The 27,701-nt window shown below is 44.7% G+C and overlaps 1 protein-coding gene across 1 annotated transcript in view; it reads right to left on the reverse strand.

Annotated features, from left to right (window-relative positions):
- Positions 1–27,701, reverse strand: part of UST (uronyl 2-sulfotransferase) — a 266,913-nt gene that overhangs the window by 41,912 nt on the left and 197,300 nt on the right. Inside the window, exons 6-7 of the mRNA XM_037034745.1 lie at positions 5,072–5,169; positions 3,052–3,209 (exon numbers count right to left, since the gene is read on the reverse strand). Coding sequence (XP_036890640.1) covers positions 3,052–3,209; positions 5,072–5,169 — 256 coding nt within the window. The remainder of the gene's footprint in view (positions 1–3,051; positions 3,210–5,071; positions 5,170–27,701) is intronic.

Consider the following 27,701-nt stretch of genomic DNA (forward strand, 5'->3'; position numbering starts at 1 on the left):
TTTTAATCATGTAGTATTTGTTTTAACTTAGCAAAGACGTTTTTTATTGCTAGATGAGAACTTGTATTTTTCCTGTAGGATAATACATTAAAATTTCCTTTCTACATATTTGCTATTACTTTCTATGTAAATGTCTTCAGATTTAAATACTGCACAGCAAATGAACTCCGAGTGTGTACTATAAAACTTCTGATGGGAAGTCTAATTATTATTCCTGTCGAGTAAAAAGATAATATTTAAATGTGTACTCTATTTGTTGGCATTGTTTATAAAACATTTAAGTAAGCAACAGTTTTTAAAAACAAAGCACTCAACTTATAAATGAACTTGAAATGTCAAAAATTAGGCATTTGTTCGGAATTACACATTTTTCCTTTGTAATGGTTGGTGGCCTGATTCCTCGAGGCAGCCCACAAAAGTCCCTACCGTAATGTAAAAATTTCCATGACAATATTTACATTTGTAATGCAAATGGGTTGAGAATAAGTGCTAATATAATGTCAGTAAAAGAAAGTATTTAAAATACAAGCTTAAAGGTTTGGACACAGGTGCTTTCAGATCCCCGGGAAGGAGGAAGGTAAGGGCTAATACTAGGTCATATAGTTCGTTCCACGTCTGGCTGCTAGGTGGCGCTATTGAACTAGAACAGCTCAGTTCTTTGCCAAGTCAAAGGTTTATGTGAGGGCTGTTTACATGACTGTTCTTATCACAAATACTCACATCATCTCTGTCTTCGATTTGCTTATTTATTTTCAGCTTTAACACCACTGCGATTTTAGCTCCAAAGGAAATCATGGCTAAGAAAAATATTGATAGCCGACAGTGTATCCGTTTCAGAACATGAAACAGTGGAAGTGACTGAAGAAAGAACCACTCAGAGGTTCATTGGTTGTGTACATAATATGAGGCAGCTGAAGATTGATTCTGGGGTGAGAGTCAAAATATTTAACAACTGGTTCCACTCAGGAACTGAATTCAGGCCAGGGTCCCGAAGACCCTCTCTGTACCGTGAATTACCCCTTTCATTACTTCATTGTTGGGGGGTGGTGAGGGCCAGCCAGGGAGGCGGGTGCACCTAAGGGTGGGTGCTGAAGGCAGTATAGGGGTGTTTCACTCTTCTAGCCACCAGCACAGCTGAGTGGTGTCAACTGGCCTGCGGGGGCCCTGGGAGTGAGAAACCTCTCACCCCGCCACACAGGAGTATCGGGTGTCCCTCATTCTCTTTCAGAGAAAGCCTCAGAGTATTACCATATTGCTATGCTGGACTCGGAGGGAAAACAGTCTTTGATTTATAGGTGGAAAGACTGAGGCTGGAGGCAAATGAGCTAACAGTAATTAGGTTTTCAGAAATATGTTCTCCTTTAATTAATGTGCCTACAGGTCATCAGGCCAAGGCCCACAGGTTCTGAGAAGTCATATATTTAAGTGAAGAAAACAGGTGGGAGGCCAAGGTGATACAACTTGGTGACAACAGTGAAACGGGGTGAGCTTTGTTCCTGGCTTACTTGTATTTAAGAAGGATGAAGACAAAAATGTCCTCTAAGTGCTCGGCTCGTACCCCCAAGGTCAACTCCAGTGTGCTGAGCGTGGCATCCTGGGACCTGGAACAGTGTTGGGTCCAGGTCCCAAAATGTGTGTGACAAGGGCCACTGACACTCTCCCCAGAGGCTGGGACAAGGGCGTGCTCATCTGATTTGACAACTGTGTGTCTTCAGGATTCAGTCAGCCTTTACACACACACACACACACACACACGTGCTCTATGACAAGATGAAGAATGATGTGAACCTTCTCAGGAAAGGAATCTAACCTAGGATAAGACCCCCTTCTTGCACAAAGACCAGAGCTGTCTTGTCTCCCAGAACTAAACATTGGTCACAGCAGGTTTCTTTACATTCTTTAACCTCTTTAAAGTGTCCATTGTTAAAAGGACGAGGGAAGACCTAGTTCCCCAAACTGACTATTTAGGGTTCATTAGGCTTCCAGTTCTTCCAAACACACTTCCTGCAGAGAAGACACCCCTGCAGAGTGCCTTGAGGTTCCCGGTTACGTTCCTGCATGTAGGTGCGTCAGGATTTATCTCTGAACGAGACCTGGGAGCCTAGGATGCATCCTCCAGGCAGCCACCTTGCTCCAGCACAACCCTGCAGGTGGTAGGGGTCACCTTACGGAACAGGACCCAAGGCTCCTCTAAGCAAAGACCAGATATCCCGGGGAACCTACCTGCCGGTGATGCAGGTGTGGTGTGGGGTCCCTGCCTCGTTGTGGGGTGGGAGGCAGCAGGCTGCACCGGAAGGGCCTTCCGGCTGCTCCCTCTTCCCCAAGGCAGAATGCAGCCTCCCATTTCAGAACGATGGAACAACAAGACAACCAACAGACTGGTGAATAAACAAGCAGGGCTTGCTGTGGCAGCAGGAGATTAAGGAGGACAGGAAAGAAACAAACAATGCTGCTTGTCTTTCTTTCGGGATAAAACAATGGTAACAAAAGTAAAGAAATTTCCGAAGGTAATTCTATTTACAGTGGCACTATGGGCCACCTTTGAAATTGCCTTGCTGCCTTCTCTTTCTTGCTTCTAATTTGGAAGCCAGTCCATTTGGCAGGATAAAATCATAATTGCATTTTCGGTTTGCTGCTCTGTCTATTGTATTTGCCAGGATTTTGTTTGCCTGAGTGCTTTTGTCAGATGGAAACAGACCAGAGATGCTCCTGTGCTGGGAGAGGTTCCCACTCGCCCACACCCCTCCAGGCACACACCAGCCCACTCATCAGTTCACCCAGCAACACGCTCAGGACCAGGCTGATGGACGTGGGGCCAATTTCACTCTCCAAAGGCAGAAATGGCCCCACCAAGCCTCGAAAACATGGCAAGTTTATATCTGGACCTGAAGCTCAGGGCTTTTTGCATTTGTATCTCATGGTTTCAACCTTGCTCTGCACGTTAGGGGAACAGTCCTTCATTAACAGAAGAGCTGATTTCACTGCTTTAGATCCTGAGTCCTTTTCCAGGTGGGTAACACTCGGAACAGGGAAGAGCTTGCGTACAGTTACCTGGGTCTTTGTAGATACTGAGCACGCCCTTGAAGTAATGAGGTAAAAATCTTTCCAGTAAAAGCAGCACATCTTCCAACTCTTCAAGAATCCCCACGAGCAGGAAGTTTTCGTTCACGTTCAGTTTTGCTCTTTCAAGGGCCCACTCGCCAGGCTCCCTTATGGACAGAAAAATCATTTAAAAAATCAGAGATTCATTTTTGCAATGCAGCAACAACATGCTGAAAGTGTCTCTCTTCTGCCTACACCCCCCTGTTTGTATAAGGCCAACCCCCGTTTTTTTGAAGACCGACTCCGATGGAGCCGCCAGCAGCAGCCGTCCCTGGCCCTCCCCGCCTGCTCCCCACTATCACTCTCCCCTGTGTGACAGGCCTCGCTCAGGCCCTTGAACTTACTGTCCCCGGCCTGCGTATTTGTTGGAAGAAGGATACAGGCACAGGCTGTTAGGCCTTAGTCCTAATAAACAGGGATTAAAGACCAAACAGAACCAATAAAATGAAGATAGAACTTTTGAAATATGAAACTTACTGACATTGGATTCTGGTAGGACTCAAAATAGGGGTCAGGTCATGGCCGCTAATTGTCTTATTCTTTTCAAGAGTTTAAAGACAATTTGAATTGTCTTAGAACTGAAGAAGGAAAAGAGCCTAGTCTCATTGGCAGAGCAGCTCTCCAAGTGGACAGTGATGGGCGAGTGAGGAAGAGGGGATCGCAGGGGCGGGGCTCCAGGCCTGGCTGGCCTTTGCCCTGAGACGTCTCAGGGCACGGGGGCCAGCCAGGATCCTCCTTTGGAAAATTGTAATAGTAACCCTTACCTAGCTCACATAATTGTTGTCAAGGTGGGACACAGCGACATTTTGAAAGAGGTTTTGAAACCCCTTGCATCCGAACCAAGATAAGGCAGCATGAGTGCTCTCTCCAAGATTAGGGCATAGATAATTAAGAAAATACTGGAGGAAGTTAGTATCGTGTTTCCTGGAACAAATATCTTCATTGTGACAGAAAATGAGTCATTTGGCTCCAAACTGTCCCAGTGTCTGAAGTGCTGATCTCGAACCAGGTGTCCTTTACTCCAGGGTCGAGCATGGTGGGGAGGCCCCCTGAATTCAGGAAGTTCAGGGTGAAACAGAAAACTGACAATGTCGGTCCCGGAATCCTGACTGTAAACAGACTCTCGTGTGCAGTAAACTCAATACAACAACAATAATCACTGTGTCGGCGACAAGTACAGTGAATGAGCTGCAACTGGGAAGCAGCTACCTCCCCTCGGTCTCCTCAGGAACACAAGGGCCTTCTAATTAATGTTTCCTCTGGGGGAGAACATCACTCCTGGTAACAGGGTTCATTTTCCACCAGGCAAAGAGAGCAGTCATTGTCACCAAGGTTTCCTCTCCAGATCGCACATTTATCGAGCACAGCGGATTTCGCCTACAGCTCCATCACAGTCACCCGGGAGGTGGTCACGAAGGCCTTCCCCACCCCGAAGAGAATGAGATCAGCAGGGGCTTCCTAACAAGCGCCCCAGGGACGCCGAGGCAGGAGGTGGGCAGACAGCACCCTGAGGGCCCTACGATTTGAGGAAGTCACTCTCTAAAGAAGGTAGTCACTAGGAAGTACTTTCTTCTCTTTCTACTAAGCAAGTCTTATGAGAGAGATGCTATCAAGTTTTGGGTATGAAGCTTTCAGACCCCATCAGACATGCCACACAGGCCAGGACCGGTGTTGATGGGGCACAGTCACTACGGAGGAGCAGGCTGGTACCCACCCCTAGTCCTTGCTATCGCATGGCTCAGGAGCAGTAAGTATAAAACAAGAGTCTGTCTGGCACTCCAGGGGCATAGCTTTATGGGGTGGTCCCAAGGGCTCTGTCAGAACCGGACTTGTTGGGTTTTTTTATTTATAGGACACACAGCATCTTGAATAAGATCTTCAAACACTAACAGTACATATTAATTCCGAGAGGCTGAGAGATAAGAGATTCTGCCACCATTGTCCCCATGAGCCTTCCTTCCGTCTTTACCTGCATCGGGGATGCTGTCCACAAAAATACGGAATGATGTAAAACAACCGGGGGTTGGAGCACTCGGGGTAGTTTTCCAGGATACACTCGTTGATGTCCTGGAAGAGAAGACACAGCAGTGAGATGCCCTGTGGCTTCTGTGAGCGCCTTGTCAAATGCCACACAGTGTGAGTAGCATCAATGTGTAAGTGACCCGAGTAAGCCCGAGGAGATGTCAAGAACTTGGAGATTGTGTGGGAACGCTTCCTCCCCCCTCACATCCTCCTGTTCCACTGGCCTGGTGCACAGATCGTCAGAACATTTCGGGGAGTGCTGGTTCTGGTGGGTAAACTGCACCTGTGCGTTTCCCAGGGGCCCGGAGCCTTCTGCTGTATCCAACATCTAGAGGGCAGTTCTAGTCCCTGTGGCTTGCTGTGGCCACAGATAGCAGTTACCAGCCAACTGGTAGGTATACAGTTGGTACTTAACACATACTTGTTGAATGGATTCAGCATGACTTAATTCTTAATTCACTCCAACTTAACCTGAGATCTCTAGTCCTGTAGAAATGGGTTTCCCTGTGTGTCCATACACCCAAGAAATAATCACTAAGTGCCTATAACAGCCTCATAAAGGGTTTGTTCAATTTGGAAAGGCTGTAAAATCATTTCTAGTTTTGTTTTCGGTTAGAAGGTGACAAGATGTTTGTATATAGACTTCTCTCATTTTCACAGATAGCTGTTACGATTCCCTGATTTTCTATTCCTCTCTTCCATGGGGTTCGTTAAACATGGACTCTCTGTGAGTATCACCAGAGCCTACCATGGCTTGCCGGGGACCCACAGAAGGGCTGAGCACCAGCCTCCATCAAGAACCTAGCTCAGACACTGGTTCTCAGGTGATTCTAGGGAGAAAAGATAATCCAACCTACAAACACACCGACAACTATGGGTGTTTTTCCAAAGATGACACTATGAAAGCAAATCAGGAGAGGGTGTTAACTCGCAGTCATAGTCACATGGCTGATGCAGTCTGTCAGTCATTTGAAGCCACTGCATCTGATATGGTAGGGTAGGTGGCTATTATCATTTTTTTTGTTTAAGTTTGGAATAAGGAAAATATACCTTAAACTTTTTTACCCTTTCTCCCCACCCCTCCCACCATGCTTGTTTGGTTTATATACTGATTACATAAACGACACAATCACAACACCAAGTTCAACTGGGACAAGCAGATTCAGCAGCAAACACGCTCCAAGCATTTGAGTGTACCATGGGAAGCAGAGTAAACAGTTCTCAGAAAGACCAACTGCTCCTTGACTTATGTCTTGATAAACCATCAGAAGTTGAAAATATCGTAAGTCAAAAGTGTGTGTAAAACACATAACCTACCGAACATCATAGCTTAGCCTAGCCGACCTTGAACATGCTCAGAACACTTCCATCAGCTACAGTTGGACAAAATCATCTTGTTGCCACTGCCCAGAATCACGAGAGTGTACCGTATAGCCCATTGCTAGTCCAGGAAAAGATCAAAACTCAAAATTCAAAATGTGGTTTCTACTGAATGCACAGTGCCTCACTGTGTATAGAAAGCCATTAAAAATGCGTGGTGTCAAACCCAAAATACCGTTCTAAGAAAATTTGACAGAGAGATAAGGGTCTTCATTGCTAAAAGATTTATTGCAACAAAACATGGCAGAACTTAAGCGTTCCTTTCTGGGAGACTGGTTTGCGGGGATGACTGGGCACTTTCCTACAGTGAAGCTTGTGAGCGTCCAGGAAGGGCGAGGAGCAGCTACATGAACCACCCTGAAAAGTGTCCGTGATGAATTTTCAAGTGAAAATAAGCCAATTGTAAGGCGATGTGAACATGTAGGACAATATAAAAACATATTTGCTTACATAAACACAAACCTATCTGGAAGGACACACATCCAACTGTTTGAAGTGTTATTTATGGTGGTAGATGTACAAGTATATGGGAATACATTGAACTTATACTTTACTCGTTTTTGGAAATGTTAGCTTTTATTATAATGCACGTATTTCACTTTCACCATCAGAAAACTATAAGGATATTTACATGTAAAACAAATCTGAGCTTGGGTGGGAGGGTGACCTGGCTTTGCCAGGAGGATGCTCAGACCTCTCTTTGTCCTGTACACTCTGGGGGTCCCCTGGCAGTTGGCCTCCTCCAAGAGCCTGAGCCTGAGGTCAGAGGGAGCCTGTAAGTGGGCCGCAGTCAGAGTTGGGGCAGCCAGGGGCCGGGCAAGAAGCAGAGCTAGGGGAACTCCAGCCCGAGCAGGTGTGCTTAGAGGCAGAGGGTCTGTCCCCTGAGGCCTGGGCTTCACACCAAAGGGTGGGGTAAAGTGGTGGTGGTTTAAAGGGGGTTTCCAGAGATCTGTCCCATAAATAGTCAGCCCCCCCGAGACCTGTACAAACAGGAAGGATGGGACCACAAAGCTCTCCCACAGGGACTCTCATAGCACCCGCACTTCTCCAGAGTTCCCGTTACAGTGGTCTTCAAAAAACTTGTGTCTTTCTCTGACAGACTTATTTCACTTAGCGGAATGCCCTCAAGATCCATCCATGCTATCACGAGTGGGAAAGTTTCATTCTTTTTTTATGGCCGAGTAATATTTCCTTGTACATAGGCACCGCAGCTTTCTTATCCACTCCCCTGAGGATGGGCACTTGGGTTGCTTCCATAACTTAGGTATTTTAAATAATGCTGCAATGAACATAGAGGTACATACATTCTTTCTTTCAAATTGGTATATTGGGTTTCTTTGGATATTTACACAGAAGTAGAATCCCTGGGTCATAAGGGAGATGCATTTAAAAATTTTTTTTGAGAAACCTCCATACTGTTTTCTACAGTGGCTGCACCAGTCTGTATTCCCACCAACAGTGCACCACATGACTTCACTTACATGTGGAATCTAAAGAACTATATAAATGAACCAACAAAACAGAAACAGTGTCATAGAAACAGAGAACAGACCGATGGCTGCCAGAAGGGAAGGGGGCTGGGGACCTGGGTGAAAAAGGTGGAGGGATGGAGGAGTCCAAATGGGCAGTTACAGGACAGTCCCAGGGACGACACCACAGGGGACGTAGTTAATAGTACTGCAGTGACCATTTACAGTGGCAGGTACTGGAAATATCTGGAGGAACAGCTTTTTAAAACATTTTTTATTGATTTGAGAGTATGAGAAAGACAGAGACATCGGTTTGTTTTTCCACTTATACATTCACTGACTGATTCTTGTATGTGCCCTGAGCTGGGATCGAACCCATAACCTTGGCATATTGGGATGACGCTCTAACCAACTGTGCTACCTGGCCAGGGATTCAGGGGGAACCCTTTGTAAAGTATGTTATTATCCAACCACTGTGCACATGAAACTAATACAAAATAATATTGAGTGTACACCGTAATTAAACTTTTGTAAACTAAAAAATAGAAGAGCTCGTGTCCTGAGTATTTGCATAGGTGGTGAGTCCGTGAGCAGAGACTGCCTGTTCACTGAGCCTCAAGCACTTAGCACCCCGCCTGGAAAAAGCAGGGAAGTGATAAATACTCAATAAATAAATGAACTAATGGCAGAGGAAAAAGTCATGACCTGCAGCCCTGCTTCTGTCCCCAGAGAGCCTGGCCTGGGCTCGCAGGGGCTGGCAGAGGACAGCCTCTGGCTGGGGTGGGGGTGGGGAAGGTGGAGGAGCTGCAGGGGCCCCGGAGGCCAGTTCCCAATTGGGATCCACAAATAACCGCACAAGGTCAATTCCTGGGAAGACATAAATTCCTAGTTTAAGAACTGCTGTTAACAATTCTTCTTTTCTTAGATCAAGGCATGTCCCTGGGGGGATTTGAGAGCTTTCCATTTGAGCCCATTAGGCTGATGAATGGTGTTGGCCACGGCCATCCTTTGCTGGAGGAGGACATAAATACGAGATGACGCAGGTGGAAGACCAAGCCGGAGCTGTGCAGACCCTGCAGCTGTTTGCCTCTGGCTCAGCCACTGTGGAACAGTGACTCTGCCTCCCAGCAGCTCAAGGACAAGGGCGACAGGATGCTACTCCCGGCCACTCACACGGTCCACTCTTATTGGAACCCAGACCTTCGGCGAGTGACCTCTCAGTGCCCTGGGATATTGAACGGGACAAGTGTCAGCACAGCTGCTCTTACACTGTTCTGCCCTGATAGACACCGTCTGGCTCCTCCCGGACTCCAGTTTCCCCTGGTGTTGATGGTTTTATCGTTGGCACCAGGCCTCACTCTCCTGGGTTGTTTTACAATCCCCTTTTTATACTCAAGTTCTCTCTCTCCATGTACGTGCTAAGTGTATAGATAAACAGTGTATACATATTAAGTATATATAGTATATATATTTCTTAAATTTTATTTTTCAATTACAGTTTACATTCAGTATTATTTTGCATTAGTTTCAGGTGCACAGCACAGTCTTTGGACAATCATCTACTTTACAAGGGCCCCGTGATGTTCCAAGTCCCCATCTGGACCCACACAGTTACTACAGTATTATTGGCTATAATCCCCATGCGGTACTTTACGTCCCTGGGACTATTTTGTGACTGCCAATCTGTACTTCTTCATCCCTTTGCCTCTTCCCCCGGCCCCTCAAACCCCTTCTCCTGTTGACCATCAGTCTGTTCTCTATGTCTATGAGCCTGTTTCTACTTTGTTTGTTTATTTATTTTGCTCTTTAGTTCCCACATATCAGCGAAATCATATGGTATTTGTCTTTCTCTGTCTGATTTATTTCACTTAGCATAATACCTTCTAGGTCCACTCAAGCTGTTGCAAATGATGGGATTTTATTTTTTTAATGGTTGAGTAATATTCCATTGCAGATAGTACACATTTATTTTTACATAGCTACGCAACTTCATTTGTTTTTCCTTTTCACGCAGTGCTTCTAGAATAAGTTTGCTTTAACGAAAACTTTTATTTTACGCCTCACTGTAAGTTTGTCATCATGGTCAGTGACTTTGGCCAAGCCAACCCGCTTGCCAGTGCTGGGCCTGTGATTTGCTCATCTGGCCCCTGGATGGCGGCCTAAACTGCGGACACCCCACAGTGCTCTTCCCGGCCGAGCCCAGCCCTCTTACAAGGCTAGGTATGAAGATAAGGTCCCACTCTACTCCTATTCCCACGTGATTACGGAAATGGGGGCTCCCTATAATTAAGAGAATCCTTTTAATTGGCAAACCTACAAAAAATAGAGGGTTTTTAAAAAATTTATTTCAAACTGAATTATTTTTAAAAGCATAGACTAATATGCCCTAGGTCTTCTTGGTGGGTTTGTCGCCTTCCGCTTTGATCTTACAGCGAAATCATCTATTGATTTGCTCCTGGAACATTTTTATAGAATGGATTGTGATGAACAACACTCACTTTTTAAATGCCAAAGGGCCCAGTGGGTCAGAGGACACCCCAGTCACAGCCAGACCTTTGTGGGGTCGTTCCTGATTCCCCTCTCACCTTTACTCTCTGCACTCAATAGTCTGGCCCTGAAATTTGACCCCCGAATAGCTTCCTAACCCTCATTATCCCACCCATTTCACCCCACAAACCCCTGTTCAGCTCTTCCCCAGCCAGTTAGTATCTCTTCCTCTCTTCTCCCAGAATGCATTTTCCATGTAGCTGCCCCAGTAACTCATCTGAAATGCAAATCCATCCCAGTCACTCTCCTGTTCAAACACGTTGAAGGACTGTTGAAAAGCCAGTGAGAATAATGTTCAGTTAGGGCAATTATGAAAAACTCGAATTTCCTGACCCAACTCCCAGAGTGTGTGATAGAACAGGGTTGGAGTAAAAGGCAAGGAAACTGCATTTTAAAACAGACCCTCTGTTGATTCTGAGAAGACGGTCACTCTCCGTGAGCTACCAACACTGTGCGATTAGGTAATTCCATGCCTTTGCTCATCAGTTCCTGCCTGGACAAGGACTGGCACCCACCAGTCCGTCTAGAAAGAAAGGAAGGCTCCGGAAGCTGGAGAAGACTTCAGGATTTGACAGCAAGTTCAAGGGGACTCCTGGTGAGCCTTCTGAGTGAACAAGGTATGCAGAACCTGCACAGTGTGGTCTGTGGCATCCTCAACACCCACAGTCTCCATTTTAAAAAAGTCTGCCCACCTCTCACCTAGTTGACAGAGGTCTCTGAACTTTGTTCATTTCACAGAAGATGAACTAAGCCAAATCTCCTGTGTATTTCTCCGTCATTCCACAATCTTCCATCATAAACCCTCTCCAATCCTATGGCTAATCCTGAGCCCAAAAAGGAGGGATTTAGGAGTTCCAAGAAAGGGAGAAATTAAGGTATACAGTGTCTGTGGTGGGGGAGGGAATGGCAGATGGGTGGGGCTGTGGGACTCCAGGTCCTATGGAAGCCAGAAGAGCTGGGCTTTGCCTCAGTTTCTGTATTGAGTTGTATAGAGGATTTCACTTGATAAAAAATTCTAAATCTGTAAATCATTGCTTTAGACCAGCTAGTATGATCCCTTTCTGGGAGCCCATCTAATCACTGGACTCGTTCCTCGTTTCCAAGGTGCAGGCCCAGCAGGCTGCCTGCTTCTGGTGACTGAGGCCAGGTCTGCTGCCTGTGTCAGATGGAGCCTCTTTCTGTCTCAGGAGCTTCCCTAGCCGCCCCCCCCCCCCCGCCCTGCCGGTCCCTCCAGGCAAGGGTGCTCGGACTTGCTTTTCCCAGGTAGCCCCCTTCTAAGGCATAGCACATTGCTTCTAAATACCACGTCTGTCACCAGGCTCTGTTGGGGCCCGATTGGCATGTCATCATGTCACTACTTCAACTTGCCCACTGCTGCCTTATGTTCTGCCTGTTGGACGGATCATGGCCCACAGTAGGCACAAGGGTCCGAGTCCCACCCTATCACACTGCTCCTCCCTTTGCCCTATACAAGCAGGTGATTCTGACTGTAGGGCCCAGGGAGCCTGATCTCACTAACTGGACCTTACAATTAAAGAGCACCTTACGGAAAAAACAAAAATACGAGAAACCATATTTCCTACTCCTCTCCTTCCTAGGGTCCAGGCTAGTTGAGAGTTCTACTCTCCTCTCAACTCCACCCTTTAAGAAAAAACGGGGCTATTAACAAGGGGAACAGTAGGTTTTTCATGTGTATAAAAGTGTTCAATGCTATGGAGTGTTTACATTTTAAATGTCAAAAAAATCTTTTAAATTACATGGTATCTTTTGTTAAGAAGAAATTTAACTTACTGTCATCTAGGTCTCCAGTGTCAATTCCGTAGTTACTTTAGTTTTCAATATTGGTTATGAATGAATGGAGGCTCTTTGGGATTATTAAAAGCTGGGGCATCAGCCTGGCCTTTGGGAAGGCATGGTGCTCACTGGTGAGGTGCTGGGCAGGTTTCCCGACTTCAGTTCTCTGGACTTTCTGAAAGCCACACCTGCTGGGTCTGATGCTGTTCCAGGCTTCAGGGCAGGAGGGGCTGCCAAATATGCAGAGTTTTGCCAGATTGTGTGGTTATTTTATTAAGCGGATAAGTGTCTACAGATTCTAGTGTAAAAACAGTGGGCCCAACCCAGTTTTATAAAAACATTTTCAAAGGTAAAAGTGGAATACATTATCAGTCAGTAGGTCTCAAAATTATAGTTTTTTTGGCTAATCATCATTTTCCTTCCTTCTACATACGATGTCTGGAACATTAGCACAAAGACTGTCTTTAAGCAGAGGTTAGTGGCAGTGAGAGTTACTTAAGAAACTATTAGATACCCTAAATTTTGTATAAGTGGGGCATTTTATGAGAGTCTATCTTGACAAAAACTTTCAGGGGTATATGTACAAAGTCTGTCCAGAAAGTATTCGGCTACGTAGGATGAAAAATAGAGACGTTTACTGAAGAAGATACAAAATACTAGAAACATTGTGCATAGGACAATGACGCCTCAGTCCCCTTCAAAGTAGGCACCTTGGGACCTCACACAGTTCTCCCAATCGCCACCAGCTTCCTTGTTGTATTTTCCTGAATCTTATCAAAGGTCTGAAATCTCTTCCCTTTCAAAGGTGATTTTAGCTTTGGGAAAAGCCAGGAGTTGCAGGGCACCAAATCTGGGCTGTAGCGGGGCTGAGTCACCTGGGTGATTTGATATTTCACACACACAAAAAAATCTGTATAAGACATGATGCATGAGTGGGTGTACTGTCATGAAGAAGCTGCCTATCATTAGTTGCCCATAGTGTGGCCTTCTGAATCATCCAAATAGTTTACACGGAGGAATATTCAAGCTTAACATAAAATTTGATTCAGATTCATTGCTTTCCTCAGTCATTTTGAATCTGACGGCCACACAGTGCACATGTTCACTCAACAGCATCTTTTGCCCCCAGTGACTAGTACAGTGAAGTCGTCATTGTTCATGCATGTGCATTCCAGGCCACTCTCCTTGGCTGCCAGGTTACATTGATGTCTTGTAAACCATTCTTGTTATATTAACAATGGCTGGACTTTTTCCAGACAGACCCATATTTTATAGAATCACAAATTATGAGGACTGTATTCAGTGATTGGTTGAAGGAATAGTGAGGAAAAAGAGTTCAAGTGGGGTCATCATTTCTTTAATGCTATTGATTAGAAATAAAACACAAAATAGAGCTTTACCTGGAATTGTAATTTTAAATTTTCAAGTAGAATTTTCTTGCATAGTTTACATCTATAATGTAATTTTATTTCAGAAGTCCCTAATTTGGAGTAGCTCACAATTGTTTGCTCATTATGTTCAAACAATTCAAGCTGAAATCTTCAACAACTCAATGCTAAGATCATTTACTCATATTATGAATTAAGGCAGCTACTGTATATAAGGAATCATGGTAAGCACTCTGGTGCTAAGTAGCTGGCAAAGAATTGTATCTATCTTCCTTTATTTGTAGTTTATAGTATATAAGTTTACTAATGTTTATTTAGAATATCTTCTTGGTAGCTGATTCCCTTTATTTGTATATGGTATCCATTTTTATTAATGTTTTTGCCTTATGTTAAAATGTGAGAATGAGCTTTGGCTGGTGTGATTCAGTGGACTGAGTGCTGGCCTGTGAACTAAAGGGTCGCTGGTTCGATTCCCACTCCGGGCACATGCCCGGGTTGCTGGCCAGGTCCCCATTAGGGGCTGTGCTAGAGGCAACAACACACTGATGTTTCTCTCCCTCTCTTTCTCACTCCTTCCTCTCTAAAAAATAAATAAAATCTTTTTTAAAATGTGAGAATGAGAATGAATCTTCCTCTCAAAATGAGCCTATAGGACAAATATTGTAAGCACATGAAAAAAAATCTAATATCAAAAAAGGCAGCAAAATCTTCTGTTGGAACGTGAATTCATTCCAGATGGCTTTAAGAAATAATTTGACAAAGACTTTAAAATAAGTGTACTTAGGATGTTGAAAAGATAAAAGAATGAATAACTTCCTTTATACAAGGGCAGGAAATTATGAAACAATAACATGAATCAAGAATGTGAGGATATTCATAAAGAACTAATTATAAGTCTTAAGATGAAAACTATGGTAATTGAAATAAAAATTTAAGAAATGGAATTGTATACTTAAAACCTATATAATTTTATTAACCAATATCACCATAAGAAACTCAATTAAAAATAAAATATTCTAAAAATAGAGATGTGATTCTTTAGGCTAAAAGTGTGCCATGGGTACTGAACAAAATAAACAAAGGTAAATTTATACCCAAATACTTTAGAGTGAAATTACAGGATATTAAGGGAAAGTAAGAAAAGTGGATGACCAAAGGAGGAACCATAATTAGGCTACTTCTTCCCCTCCCTTCCTCCTCTCCTGTTCTTTCTTCCTCCCTCCCTCCCTCTGTTCTTCCTTGGGTGGTTCTGTGGTTACTACCATCTGGACTCCTGGCACCTAGTCCAGGAGCAGGTCTTACTGGTAGTTCTCATCCTATGAGAACAGTGGGACTATTACAGATCTGGTTACCAAGCAGCAAGACTGTAATTCACCTCCCACTTGGGAGGTTGTGGCTTTCCAGCCTCTCTCATCCACAGACACTTATCTATAGCCACAGTTCCCAGGGACAGGTCAGCAGTCCTTTTGTTCAGCTTCCTTTGTTCAGAGTGAGGGCAGGTACGGACCCCCACCCCAGCCCTTAAAGAGTGGGGCCTGGCTCAGGCCCCCGTACTGACAGGAGCACTTTCAGTCCCCTTCACCTTACAAGAGCCCAATCCCTGGCTGCCCCTGCACGACTCTGAGCCGCAGCCTCAGCTGGCCTGTGACGTCACCACTGCTCATCACGCTGGTACTGTTCCAAGCACAGGGATGCTTTTCTTACTTTTTAAACTGGCAATTCCTTTGGATTTCCCATTCTGATACTTGCTATGTGTTTGGAGCCAAGGGAGTGTGACATCACTATACCATACCTTGACACGGTTCTGGATGGGTTATCCATGTTTCCCCCAACCCCCCATAGGGAGATTTATCAGAAGAAACACTGAGGACAGGGTGTGGTGATGAGCATGGGAGTGTACCTTGCTAAGTGGGAGGAGAGAAGCTTGGTGAAATGTGAAGTCTGCGGAGCAAGATCACATGCTTATCGAAATGTGCTAACTTTTGCTTCATGAGTATGCCAGAGAGCATAGGGCCAATACACAGTTTAAGCTGGACATCAAAAGCATGATTCCTAAGGATTCTTCTTACAGACCTTGCAAGACATTATTACATCATAGTACTGACTTTATTACAATGCTGTTGTTTTGAATCTGTTAATTGCTTCAAGTGTGTCACCAAAAGCTTCAATATTTGAAGTCTGCTATGAATACAAAACGGGCCCAGTCATCGCTCTGCATAGTCTTTATGCCTATTGTTTAGACTCTAAATTTCTTCAAGAAAAGCTTCATGTCTCCTCTCTGTATTCTGGTACCCACCCAGGGCCAGACAGGTGTTCTCTTGTAGCTTATAAAAGTAGCCTTTGAGGATGATGAAATTTTCATTCGAACTGTGCTTTGCTTATATCTAGCACATCACCGTGGGAATCTGCTAAAAGCTTTCAGAAGATTCACCGTTTTGCAATAAGTAACGTTATGAAAAATTCACCAGTAGAGTAAAACCAGGAATGCAAACACTGATAAATTTTATATGAAAAGTACTTAAATGATATGATAGAAAAATATATCATTGTGGATACTTATTTTTAGTAGATGGCCACATGACTGAAATGTCATTAAATGACCTATAACCTACTCCCTGCGGGACAAGGTGCATTCCAGATGTGGGCTCCACCCAGAGGAATAATGACTGGGATTTTGGGATTCTAGTCTCCAAGGCCCAGAGAAAACCATGTGGCTGGGCATCTGCCCCCAGCAGCTCTGCTGTGAGCTCGGAAGGTGCTGTCTTGGTTAACCAGGCATACAGCAGCCCAGAGCTCTTTTGCCGGATGCACTCGGCCTGATGCGTTGCTGGCAGTGGCCTTTGCAGAGGACGCTGTGCTGATAATATCTGAAAGCTTACAGTCAGTGGGACGATCTGCCCTAACATGACTAATATTGAGATGCTGACTGCACCCTTAAAATACACAGGTCGGGTTTATGGAGAGTCCCGCTCCCCTCCTTCTGACTTAGTCACATAGACAATGGACAGGTCACCATGGGCTTTCTGGGAGTGTGGCTGTGTGACATCACTCAAATGGACTGCAAGTATATCCTGTGGGGTCTACACTTTACCAGCCTAGATCTTAATAGAGACGTGAAACGCACTTAACTTTCGACCGCTCTCTGTGTGACACCAGAAGGAAAAGATGATGGTAACAAGCCAGGGGTCAGAAGGACCAGTGAAGATTTTACTTAAAAGTCGAACTATGAAGTGAAGAGACATGAATCACCACCTCGAAGCCATTCATCTCACCAGTTAAAGGAACCCCAGAAGGTAGGCCGAGTCTCAACATTGTCTGGAATCTCCTAGAGGCAGTCCTGAGCTGGAAAAGCAGGCTCGAACAGATCTCCACCAGTGTGAGCCTTTGTGAGTGTAAGAATGGCAGGAATTCCTGGGGAACCAAGTATTTCCTTTAAGAGTATTATACCATAAAAGTGATTTATGACCCCTTTGGGCCACACAAGTTTCTAAAAGCCACAGAAATGGCTTAGCCTCATAGAATGTTGATGATTTTGCCTTCTCAGCTGGAGAGGTTCAGAGTTGCTTTTCCTTTCTTTCTATTCCAATAGTCTAATTGTTTTGGCATAGGAGGCCAAAATAAACCACAAAAGTCACACTTGCAACTTCTGGTTATCCAGGATATAAACAGCATGTTTGTGGATTTTTTTTTAGGCCCACAGCCTCTCCTCTTTGTGGCCTCATATTCCCCACTTAGGAGGTCATAAAGAATTCACAATAGATTTAATAAAGGGAAGCTAAAACTAAACAGTCAGAAAAATTATTTTAGATTAACTGGGAATTTCAGTTTCTCAAACACTGTTATCACAAGTGACTAAGAGCTGTCTTGGTGATGGAGGTTCATGTATCTTTCTCTCCTTTATGAACATTTGAAATTTTCCATAAGGTATAGTAAAAAGTACACCAAAAAATTCCAGAAACTATAAGTACAGTTGTATCCACAACCACATACCTCAGTTTTTTTCTGCCTTCTTTTTTTAACCTGGTCCCTTTTTTAGGCCATTCATTCATTCAGACTTTATCTTTTCTAACCACTTGAAGGCTTTCTGGACTGTTTTCCAGGGGGTAGGAGGCCTTTAGGAAGCCTCAGACTTTCCCCTTTATAATTTTCTGTCTGAAGTTTCTCTGGAAACCTCACTTCTGACCCTGTCATGGGCTCTGCTCCCAGGGTTCTTTCTGCTCTAGAGCAAAACACAACTGCACAGAACACAAGATGGGAAACCCTTTCAAAAGTTTCTCATTTGCCAGGGATCAGCCCACGTCTTTATAAATAATTTGAAAATTTAAATAACTATAATAATTTACTCATATATAAGTATAGTGTTTATTGAAATAAAGAGCCATTGAAACAGTTTCCCAGATGTTTCCTTTGAGTCGATCAAACTGAGAACCAGAAGCAAAGAAAAGCAAACACTTGACAAACTCAGTGTAAAATAGACGAGAGGCACAGGAGTGATGAAGAGGTCAATTCCATAGACTGAGTGTGTAACACGGCTATCATGTAGACACAGACATGAAAGAATCTGATGAAAAACTGCTTACACGAATTTGGGAGGGAGGCTATTTCTCTCTGTCTGTGTCTCTCTCACTCACTACAAACAATTTATTAAGCCCCAATCAACTATAAGAAGTCAGGAGGTTATAACCATTTGAAATGATCAGAATAAACACCGTCAATCAACACTCAAGGGGTAACAATCAATAAATGTAACAAGATCCGTAGCAGTCATTCAACCCTGGCCTTACAGAGCTCCCCATATATGCTGGGCACTGTGTTATACAGTTCCTGCTCTGCCTACCCCAGAACTCACGTTCAAGAGCAAGGGTAGCCAGCACCAAGGCATACAGGAGCCTGTCGGGTGACCTGAACACGAGAGTGGGGCTCTGTGCCTGCACACACGGTCTGCGTGGAGCAAACTGGAAAAGGATGTTTCCTGTCCCCAGGGGGCCGCTGCTGCTCAGCCAAAGCTGACCATTGCCACATGGAATGTGTGCCAGGGTTGCCCCATTTTTAAGAGAAGCTATTTGGATTTTTGTGTGAAATCTGTGAATTGGTCAATGTTAGCATCAAAACAAAACAAAACAAAAATTGTGAGTGAAACATAACATGTCTGCAGGTCAAATACAACCCCCAGTTTTCCAGTTCATGCTCCACTGTCTTTAGATGCAGCCATTTCTAATTTGGGTAGCCCCCGACACACAAGTTCTTAAAGAACATACGTGAAAGACCCATGGACATGGACAACAGTGTGGGGACTGACTATGGAGGTGGGGGTGGCTGGCTGGGTGGAGGGGGACAAGGGGGAACAATGGGACAACTGGAATAGGATAAAGAATAAATATTTTTTTAAAATCTCATCATCTGCTGTGCTGTGTTTCTAACAAGAATAATGTTGGAAGATAAGGGACAAGTGAAAGTTGTAATGAGCCTGAACCAGATAAGAGCTGCCTGTGGGACAGAGAAGAAAACACTGGGATTGGCATCAGGTAACCTCGGTTCGAGTCTTGGTCTCTTATTAACTGGTTGGATAATGATCGGCAAGATACTTCCCCTTTTCGAGCATCAGTTTCCTCACCTATAAAATACAGGGAGTAATACCTCTTTCACAGGATGGCTATGGTGATTAAAGAAATTGTATTTGAAAATGCTTTATAAATGACCACAACAACAGCCAGACTGACCCGGTGGTCTGAATTTTGAATGTGCTGATGAAGGGCTCTGAAGGATTCAGCCACTGGGTATGGCAGTCACGGAAATGCAAGGGCTTGACGGTTCCACTCGCCCTTCAGGAAGACAGCCCGTGGTGGGACAGGAAGGAGAGCTGTGGTCTCGAGGAGCAGGGTTTCCTTCATGAGAAAACTGACCGGGACTAGAAAGCCCACAATGAACCCCTTGACTAACAAAGTGGTGAATATCCACCTGGCAGATTATTTGTGGCCAATTTAAAATCACAGGTTGGCTCCCTACCTTGGGATATTTTCAAACCACCACTTACTTCTCCACCCTGAAGTCAAAGAATAAGACTTCATTTCACCATCAGCCCAAGAAAAACAATCAGAGGAGATCATGATGCTGGAGTAGTTTTGATGAATTCCAAGACTAAATTCAGTGATTTGTGGATTATTGGCTGTTTACCATCCTCAGCACCAACATTCTCTTCTATGAAAGAGGATAAAAAGATGTTTTTGATAATTCACAAACCTTTCACCAGGGGAATAAAAAAATCTCACTATGGGGTTGCCATTGGCTTCACTCTTTAGGTAACTACGTGACTACATTTTTGCTTGTTAATTTTAAGCACTAAGGGCTACATAGTTTCTTGAAGTATAATAAGCCTAAGGATGCTGGTTTGACTTAAGAAGCAGAGAAAAAGAAGGGAGTTATTGATATCAAATGATACGTTTTTCCAAAAAGAGCAATCAAAATTTTAGAAAGTCCCAGTGGAGAAATCTTTTTAAAAAAATTTTTTTTAAGATTTTGTTTATTTATCTTTTAGAGGGGAAGGGAAGGAGAGAAATATCAATGTATGGTTGCCTCTTGTGAGTCCCCTGCTGGGAACTGGCCTGCGACCCAGGCATGTGCCCTGACTGGGAATTGAACCGCGATCGTGTGGTTCGCAGGCCCGTGCTCAATCCACTGAGCTACACCAGCAAGGGCCCAGTGGAGAATTCTTGACAGTCTTGGGCCATTTGGCGGAGGTGCCCAAGTCTTCCTGCCTCCAGCCCAGGGCCATGCTCCTTTCCAAAGAGGTTGTATTTAGCAGGAGATGTGTGCCACTCGGTCTTAGAGAAGGCAAAGAAGAAACTCATTTTTCTTCTTCCATATTCTTGCCCCAGACTCATTTGGTCTAGAGATCTATTCTCTTGATAGTCAGAATTTGGGGGATTTCATAGATTAATTAACCTGGAAAAAAATGCAGTTCAAGTAACTGTCACCCCAGGTGTTTTTGCCACCTGCATTTGGGACATGCAGGTGGTCACCAACCTGGAGCAGAGAGAGCCCCTTGAGAGGGTCTGAGACTGTAAGTACGATGTGATATAATTTGGTTTCTTTGTAATCCTAATGATTTTTCCATTTAAAAGCATTATTCTGAGAGGTGGTCAAAAGGGTCCACTAGATGCCAACAGGGTCCATGAATGAAAGGGGCACAGAGCCCCTTTGTATTGGACACTTTCTCTTGAGCAGGAACCGCACGTCTCTGCTGTAAAAGGAATTTCCTCACCTGTATTCAGTGTTGGGCTTCTTTTGGGCCACCAAAAAAATGTCAACAGATTACTTTTGACAGATTTTTAAAATCCTCCCTTAAAAACTTGGGTAGAACTTCTATTTCAACGAGTTGGACAGCAAACGACAACTACCAACAACACAATTTTTCTGTGAATAGAGTCCCCCAGGTGGTTCAAGTGCCTGAGAGGGTTCCTGGACTTGCCACTTATTCTAGCTCAGCAGTGCCCCAAGTGTGGTCCCCAGATCCCTGGTGGGATCCTGAGATGCTTTCAGGGGTCCACACAGTAGAAATGATTTCCACAATAACAACACTAAACTATCGTTTGTCCTTTTGAGGGTGTCAAGGGTGCCAACATGTGTGCTGATGGTGCGGAACTGGGGGCAAACGGCTGGCTCCTTCATGTGAAGCAAGACGGTGGACCGAACCAGCCCGGGCACGGTACTCCGCACCACCACACACACTTGGCATAGAACACATTTCCCTTAAGAACTGCTTGATACAGTAGTAAAAGTCATTGATTGTACTAAATCTCAGCTCTTGAGTACATACCTTTTTACACTTTAAGTAGACACAGAAAGTCTGCATAAAGCACCCCTGACCTCTGGTGGGAGGTAGAGTCTAAGGAGCCATTTCTCAAACGTAATGTGCTCAAGTGTATAAAACAAAACAGGATTGAAAAGGGAAACAAATATATGGGTTTATCAAAATACTAAAAAGTTCTGGTAAGTAATATATGTATATGTTTGTTTATTGTATTTAAGTAAGATTTCTCAATGGGTTTAATATCTACCGTATTTTCAATCCAAGTATTGTGTTAGTGTGAATGATTATTTTGAAACATCTTCAATAATAGTAATTGATATAAAATATCTATGAATTCTTTGGTAACAGTATAGGTACTGTTAATACTGCTGTTTGTTGCCTACACTCAAAACTAAAGAAAATGCTGAGCTGGTGAAAATAAGGATGTGTCCCCCGTGCCCCCCCTTGAAGTTCATAGGCACTTGGAATTTATCCATGGCCATTATCACCACCTGACATACTATATATGACTGGCCTGTTTGTTTGCTATGGGTTTCACTTAGCTAGAGCATCGGCTCCAAGCAAGGTGGGACTTAGTTGTGTTCACTGCTGTGCCAGAGCGTGGAGGGGTATCTGGCCCAGAGTAGATGCCCAGCCAGTATTTCTCAAGGAAATGAGGAGGTGCCACCAGTTTCCAGGTCCCCCTGAGCCTACCTGGCACTCTCTCTCTGCCCACTTCTAGGTCAGACCCTAATAGAACATCGCTGCAGATTGCCAATGTTTATACCTCTTATAAAGAGTGTGGTCTGTAGCTAGTCTCCTTATTTAATCTAAATTGTTTTAGAAAGAAGTTGGTGCCTTAGAAGAACTTCCCTATCGAATGATAACCTTTGAGCACTGATGGCTGAAGGTCCGGGGACGGTCTGAGTCTGCTATGATTGATTATCTACTGGGTTCCGCAGGAGAAAGACTGGAACATGAGCCAGAATTTTCTGCAAAACTCTTAAAGTGAAGCTTCTGTGGGTAAAGTGGAAAATGTGAACCTGAAAGTTTGAATATCTGGGATTATAATTTTACCATGAAAACACTCCCGTGTCTTGGGAAAGAACCCAAACAACTAAAGAGAAACCTACCATCCAGTTAACTTATCACCGAATGTTTTCTTTGGTTTCTCAGTCTTAATACATTGATTTGGTCAACTATTCAAATTCAAAAGCAAAAAAAAATTTCACTGGTATTAAACTTCACTCTTTCTCCTCAAATATTTTTATTGCAACATCAACCCATATTTATTAGAGAATAGCTAGGTAAGCAAAAAGAGGAAAATAAAAAGCACACCTAAATCTGCCACACAGAAATAAATATTTAAAGATAAAATAGATGTGGAATAAATAGAAAATGTAATAGAAACATGCAATTATGTAATATGTAAAACTTAATAGAAAAAAGAAAAATACTTTGGTGTTTAGCCCTTTTCAATATTTTTTATATGAAGGCTTATTTTTCTTACTGTGGGTTGTCCTGTTTGCAATGCCAAACTCCAAATAAAATATTAAGAAGAACAAAGGAAGCAAAAGTCTTTGAACTTTCTTCCCCTAAACACTTATTTTAAAAAATAATTTAAATATGAGTTTTCTTTCAAAAGAGGCCGTTTCTTTAGTTGGATTTTCATTGCCTTAGATGTTCTTCCACCTAACTCACAAATGGGGAGGAATGGATTAATAACGCCAAACTGATCTGGTTACCCAAGAGCTCAGGAAAGTTCACCATTTGCCGTATGAACCATCAACTTCTTATTAACTCCTGTATTGAGAGATGGGAAGACAGGCAGCACCTGTCCTCTCAAACTCGGAAGGATGGTAGCCCTGGGTGGGCTTTTGTGTCTCAGGGTGAGAAGGCCTCTTCTTTTGGAAGAGGGAATGTGGTTCCCTTAACTTAATGAGTTACCTGCTCACCTAGAAAGACACGTGACAGAATGGGGACATGTGTCATCTCCCTTTGCTGCTGATTGAACAGATACTTCTGTTAATGCAATCCCAGTTGGTTTCAGTTCACCCCAAGGAGGATAAAGGCCACTTCTGTTTTCCCTTTATTTTAGGAACAGTCTGATGGGTTACCCATTTTCCTTAATGCCCTAGCCTTCCATCAAATCAGTCTGTAAGTGCAGGTAAAATGCTAATAAGGCTTGTGAAAAGTCACAGAGACCTAGGACTTGGTGTGTTGTGGGTTCGAGACCCCCTTTGAAGAGGAGGGCTCTGAGAGTTCTGAGCACATCATTTCACTCTCACTTCTTCCCTCCGTCACCATTGCAATTCCTTTCGAAGTTTGAAAACTTTTTAAAAATTTTTATTTACTTATCTTTAGAGGGGAAGGGAAGGAGAGAAGGAGAGAAATAGCAATGCATGGTTGCCTCCTGTGGGTCCCTTGCTGGGAACTGGCCTGCAACCCAGACATGTGCCCTGACTGGGAACCAAACCTCGATCCTTTGGTTCAAAGGCCTGTGCTCAATCCACTGAGCTACACCAGCCAGGGCGAACTTTTAAAACTTTTTAATGAAAGTTTGATTATGTAGGGGGTGAGCACCTATTGAAGCCAGTAAATTTCTCCTTCCTGAAATTTCTACAAAGCCAGAAATAGCTTCTTCAGAGGTCTAGAGGCCTCAGAAGATAACAAAAACACTGCAGATGATATGTTTCTTGTCTTTTCCAAGCTCTTGCACATCTATTATCCCACTTTTATTGGCTGACAGAGGACTGATGAGGTTCCCACATTTCCGGGAAGGCCATTCCAGGAGGAGCAGAGGCAGCTGTAAAGTTCATTGCCTGTGTCACTCTCGGGTGATAAAGGAGGGCTGGAATGTGGGTGAGAGAGACTGAAGGGCTCCCAGCAGCTGCCTGACGGGCCAGTGAATTACCAGTGAGTTAGTAACACAGGGCAACGAGGATGAGGAGGGAAGGAACTCCCATCTTTGGGAACTGCATCTTTAGGAATAGGCAGAAGTCTCCTGTGAAGGGTGGCTTTGGAAATGAAAAAAGGCTGACAGGAAATGGTGAAATGGAGTGGATGAGGGTATTGCTGGGAGGAGACAGGGAGTGTGGGGCAGTATGGTGGCCTTGTAGGTCTACACCTCCTGGTTAGAGACCAGGGAAGCAACCCCTGCTTGTGTTTCAAAGACACTAGCCAGAAGATGGCCTTCAGTTGTGGGTGTTGCTGTATTTTGAACAGATGGCATGAACTAGGGAAGAGGCCCACCACACAGGCTCACCAAAATGTCCATTTGTGGGTTTCGGTTGTTGCTACTTTCCACCTCACACTTTACACACTAGCAACCTTCACTGCTCTTAGTTCTTCCCATGCATCCAGCTGCCATGCGCTTTCTGCCAGGCTGCCTTATACTCATGCTGCAAGACTCAGCTCAGGTATTACCTCCTCCAGGAAGCCTCATGGACATGGGCTCCTCACCTCATAACGGGTCCACTGATGACTGCAGATAATGCCCTGGTGTTATAACCCAAGGGCTATGGACTGCATTCCTGAGAGCAGAGTCTGTCCTGTTTCTGCAGCACCGGACCCCATTCCCCCTGTGGCACAGAGGAAAGGCCCGACACCTGTGTGGCTGAATGAACGCACGTTTGATGAATGAACACATACGAGGGCGATGGAGATCAAGAGGGTTGGAGCAGTGAACTGGAATGTGAGCTCCGCAGCCATACAGGTTTCGCTTTAGTTGCAGATGTTTCTCAACTGCTGAGAAAAGGGCCTACCTCCCGCATAGTAGGCAGTCAAAAAAGTACTTTAAAAAATAAATTAATAAGGAGGAAACATTTTTGGAAGCGGTGCAGAAAAAGTAGTGATTTACAGACTCTTCTGCAATGTTGAAAGACTTCAAAGGGCTCTGCGGGAGGGCCAGGGCTGCCTTCCTGAGAGACCCGCGGCTGCATCTGGAAGCAGGCTTCACGGCCAAGCTCCTTCCACAGCTTGCTCACGTGCACTGGAAACATTCTTAGTAGCTCCCAAATTACTATGTAGTTCGAAGTGACTCCCAGCACCTGAGTCTTCTTACGGTTCAGACCACTTAGGGCGGGCACATCTCTTTCTACACTGGCTGGAGCCCAGGGCAGCTTCTTGTCATTTTAACCTTCTTGGGTCGTTCCCTCCAGACGCTGGGCTCTGGGACACGGGTGCACATGACGTAGTGAGGGGAGAGTCCAGCTCTGAAAGTTCCTCTGTACCTTCCACTTCCAGGCAGCATGCACACGTGACTTCCCAGGCCGCAGCGTCACAGCTGGGAGGATCAACAATTTCACGGAAAGCTGCCTGGGGCCAGGTCGAGACACGTAGTTAATAGGGCTCCTCGTTTGTGGGTGGTAGTAGGTAGGAAGCACATCGGTCGCAACACTGGGCTGTAATGGAGGGTGCAGTCCTCTTAAAAGGCCACCTTGGGGTTGAAACACACTTTCCAGTAGTGTCTGCTATTACAAATTCAGGAATTAATCTGAGTGTAAACAGATACAACTGTACCGAGCACAACTTTTATATTATGTCACAGATGCTACTGATCCCTAATCATTCAGAGAGGTGAGTATATGTACATATCAGCGTCTCCTTCAACAGCAAATATTTACTGAGTGGTGCAGCGTGGTGGTGTGCATGGCTAGGAACACAGGAAGGCGTAAGGCAAGTTCTTTCCCTGCCCTAGAGAACCTTCTGTCTAGGTGGGCTTCAGAACTGTGTCAGGGAGTCACAAAGCCAGTGGCACATAACAAAGGTTGGAGGGGCAGCCCTGGAGTCCGATGACTGGGATTCAAGTCGGTGGAATGCTGGCAAGTGTGTAGCAACCACCTCTCCGGGGGAAGGGCACAAAGGCTTGATTTGTAGCCTCTGCAGATTCCCATGGTGTCAATACTCCTACTGTAGCCAAGTTCAAGCTCCCCTTGATGTCAACTGAAGAGCGCACTCTCTGAAACGGCAGCACTCGCTGAGAGCCAGCGCTGGCTCACCACTGGTGGAAACCCAGGCTCTGATCTCTTACCAGTTGTGTGAATTTAGGCAAGCAACTTCACCTCTCTAATCCTCGGTGTCTCATCTGCCAAAGGGGCATAATGACACCTATCTCAGAGGGATGCTAGAAGGATTAAGTGAGATAATGCTTGGTTGGTAGCCATGACCCTCTCCTGTTACAGGGAGAGTAATTGACCCATGGTCCCTGATGCATTGCTTCGAATCTGCTAAATCTATCACCTTGTTCATGCCAAAATACGATCCCCACAGGCTTCTTTCAGCCCCAGACTGAGCACAGCAAGGAGACTCAGACAGGATCATTCCTGCAACACCCCTCTGATGAGTGACTGCAATGTAAAGACCCCACAGGCACTCCCCATTGGCTGTGCTGAAACTTTCTCAGAACTACACCGCAGTCTGGGCCTGAGCCTAGCCACTTCTCCCTCCCCTGCTCTCCGCAGGGGTCAGACAGGGGACTGAAGGCTCTCCCTAGACACCTCCTTTCTCTTTTCCCCTCATAGGCATTTCTCCCAAGAAATCTCTTGAATGTCCCATCTGATCTTGATATCTGCTTCTCATAGGATCTTAGCATGCTAATCACTTTGGACTGTGTATTTAGTAAGTACCCAATAAGCAATTTTTTCTTAAAGAAAAGGGATATGGAATCCCCTTGCTCCTTAGTTTCTGAGGACCTACCTCCTCTCCTGGTTAGTGACCCTGAGAAAGAACATCCTCTTTGAGCAGAGACGATGGCCACGGCCCCGAGTGTGCCTCTGCGTGCCTCGCCAGGACAGTGCGGACTGGCCCTTCCCATCACTGTCTCCATCCTTTCATGTCTTTCTTGCTCTCCACTCCAGTTCATCTGGAAACTGCTCTTGCCAAGGACACTTGCTCTTGTCATGTTGCTAAGCCCAATAGCCACATATTTCTCTTTTTATTTGGCTGGCCCCTCCTAGAAACATCCACAATGATGAACAATCCTTCCCAAAGTGTTTTCCTCTGGTCCCAATGCTGCATCTCTATGCTGTCTTTTTCTTGAGACTCAGCTCAGTTTCCTTTGCTCTCAGCTCCTTAAAGAGCGTCGTGAATGGGTGACCTGCAGGACTCTTGTCCTCACCCTCAATTTCACCCCATGGCTTCAGCAAATAATGACTGAGCACCCGCACTGCTCCAGACAGGATCCACCCTCATGGACACGTGTTTTGCCCT

This window comes from Sturnira hondurensis, unplaced genomic scaffold, assembly GCF_014824575.4.
Source record: "Sturnira hondurensis isolate 20B ecotype Veracruz unplaced genomic scaffold, ASM1482457v3 Scaffold0022201, whole genome shotgun sequence".
NCBI lineage: Eukaryota > Metazoa > Chordata > Mammalia > Chiroptera > Phyllostomidae > Sturnira > Sturnira hondurensis.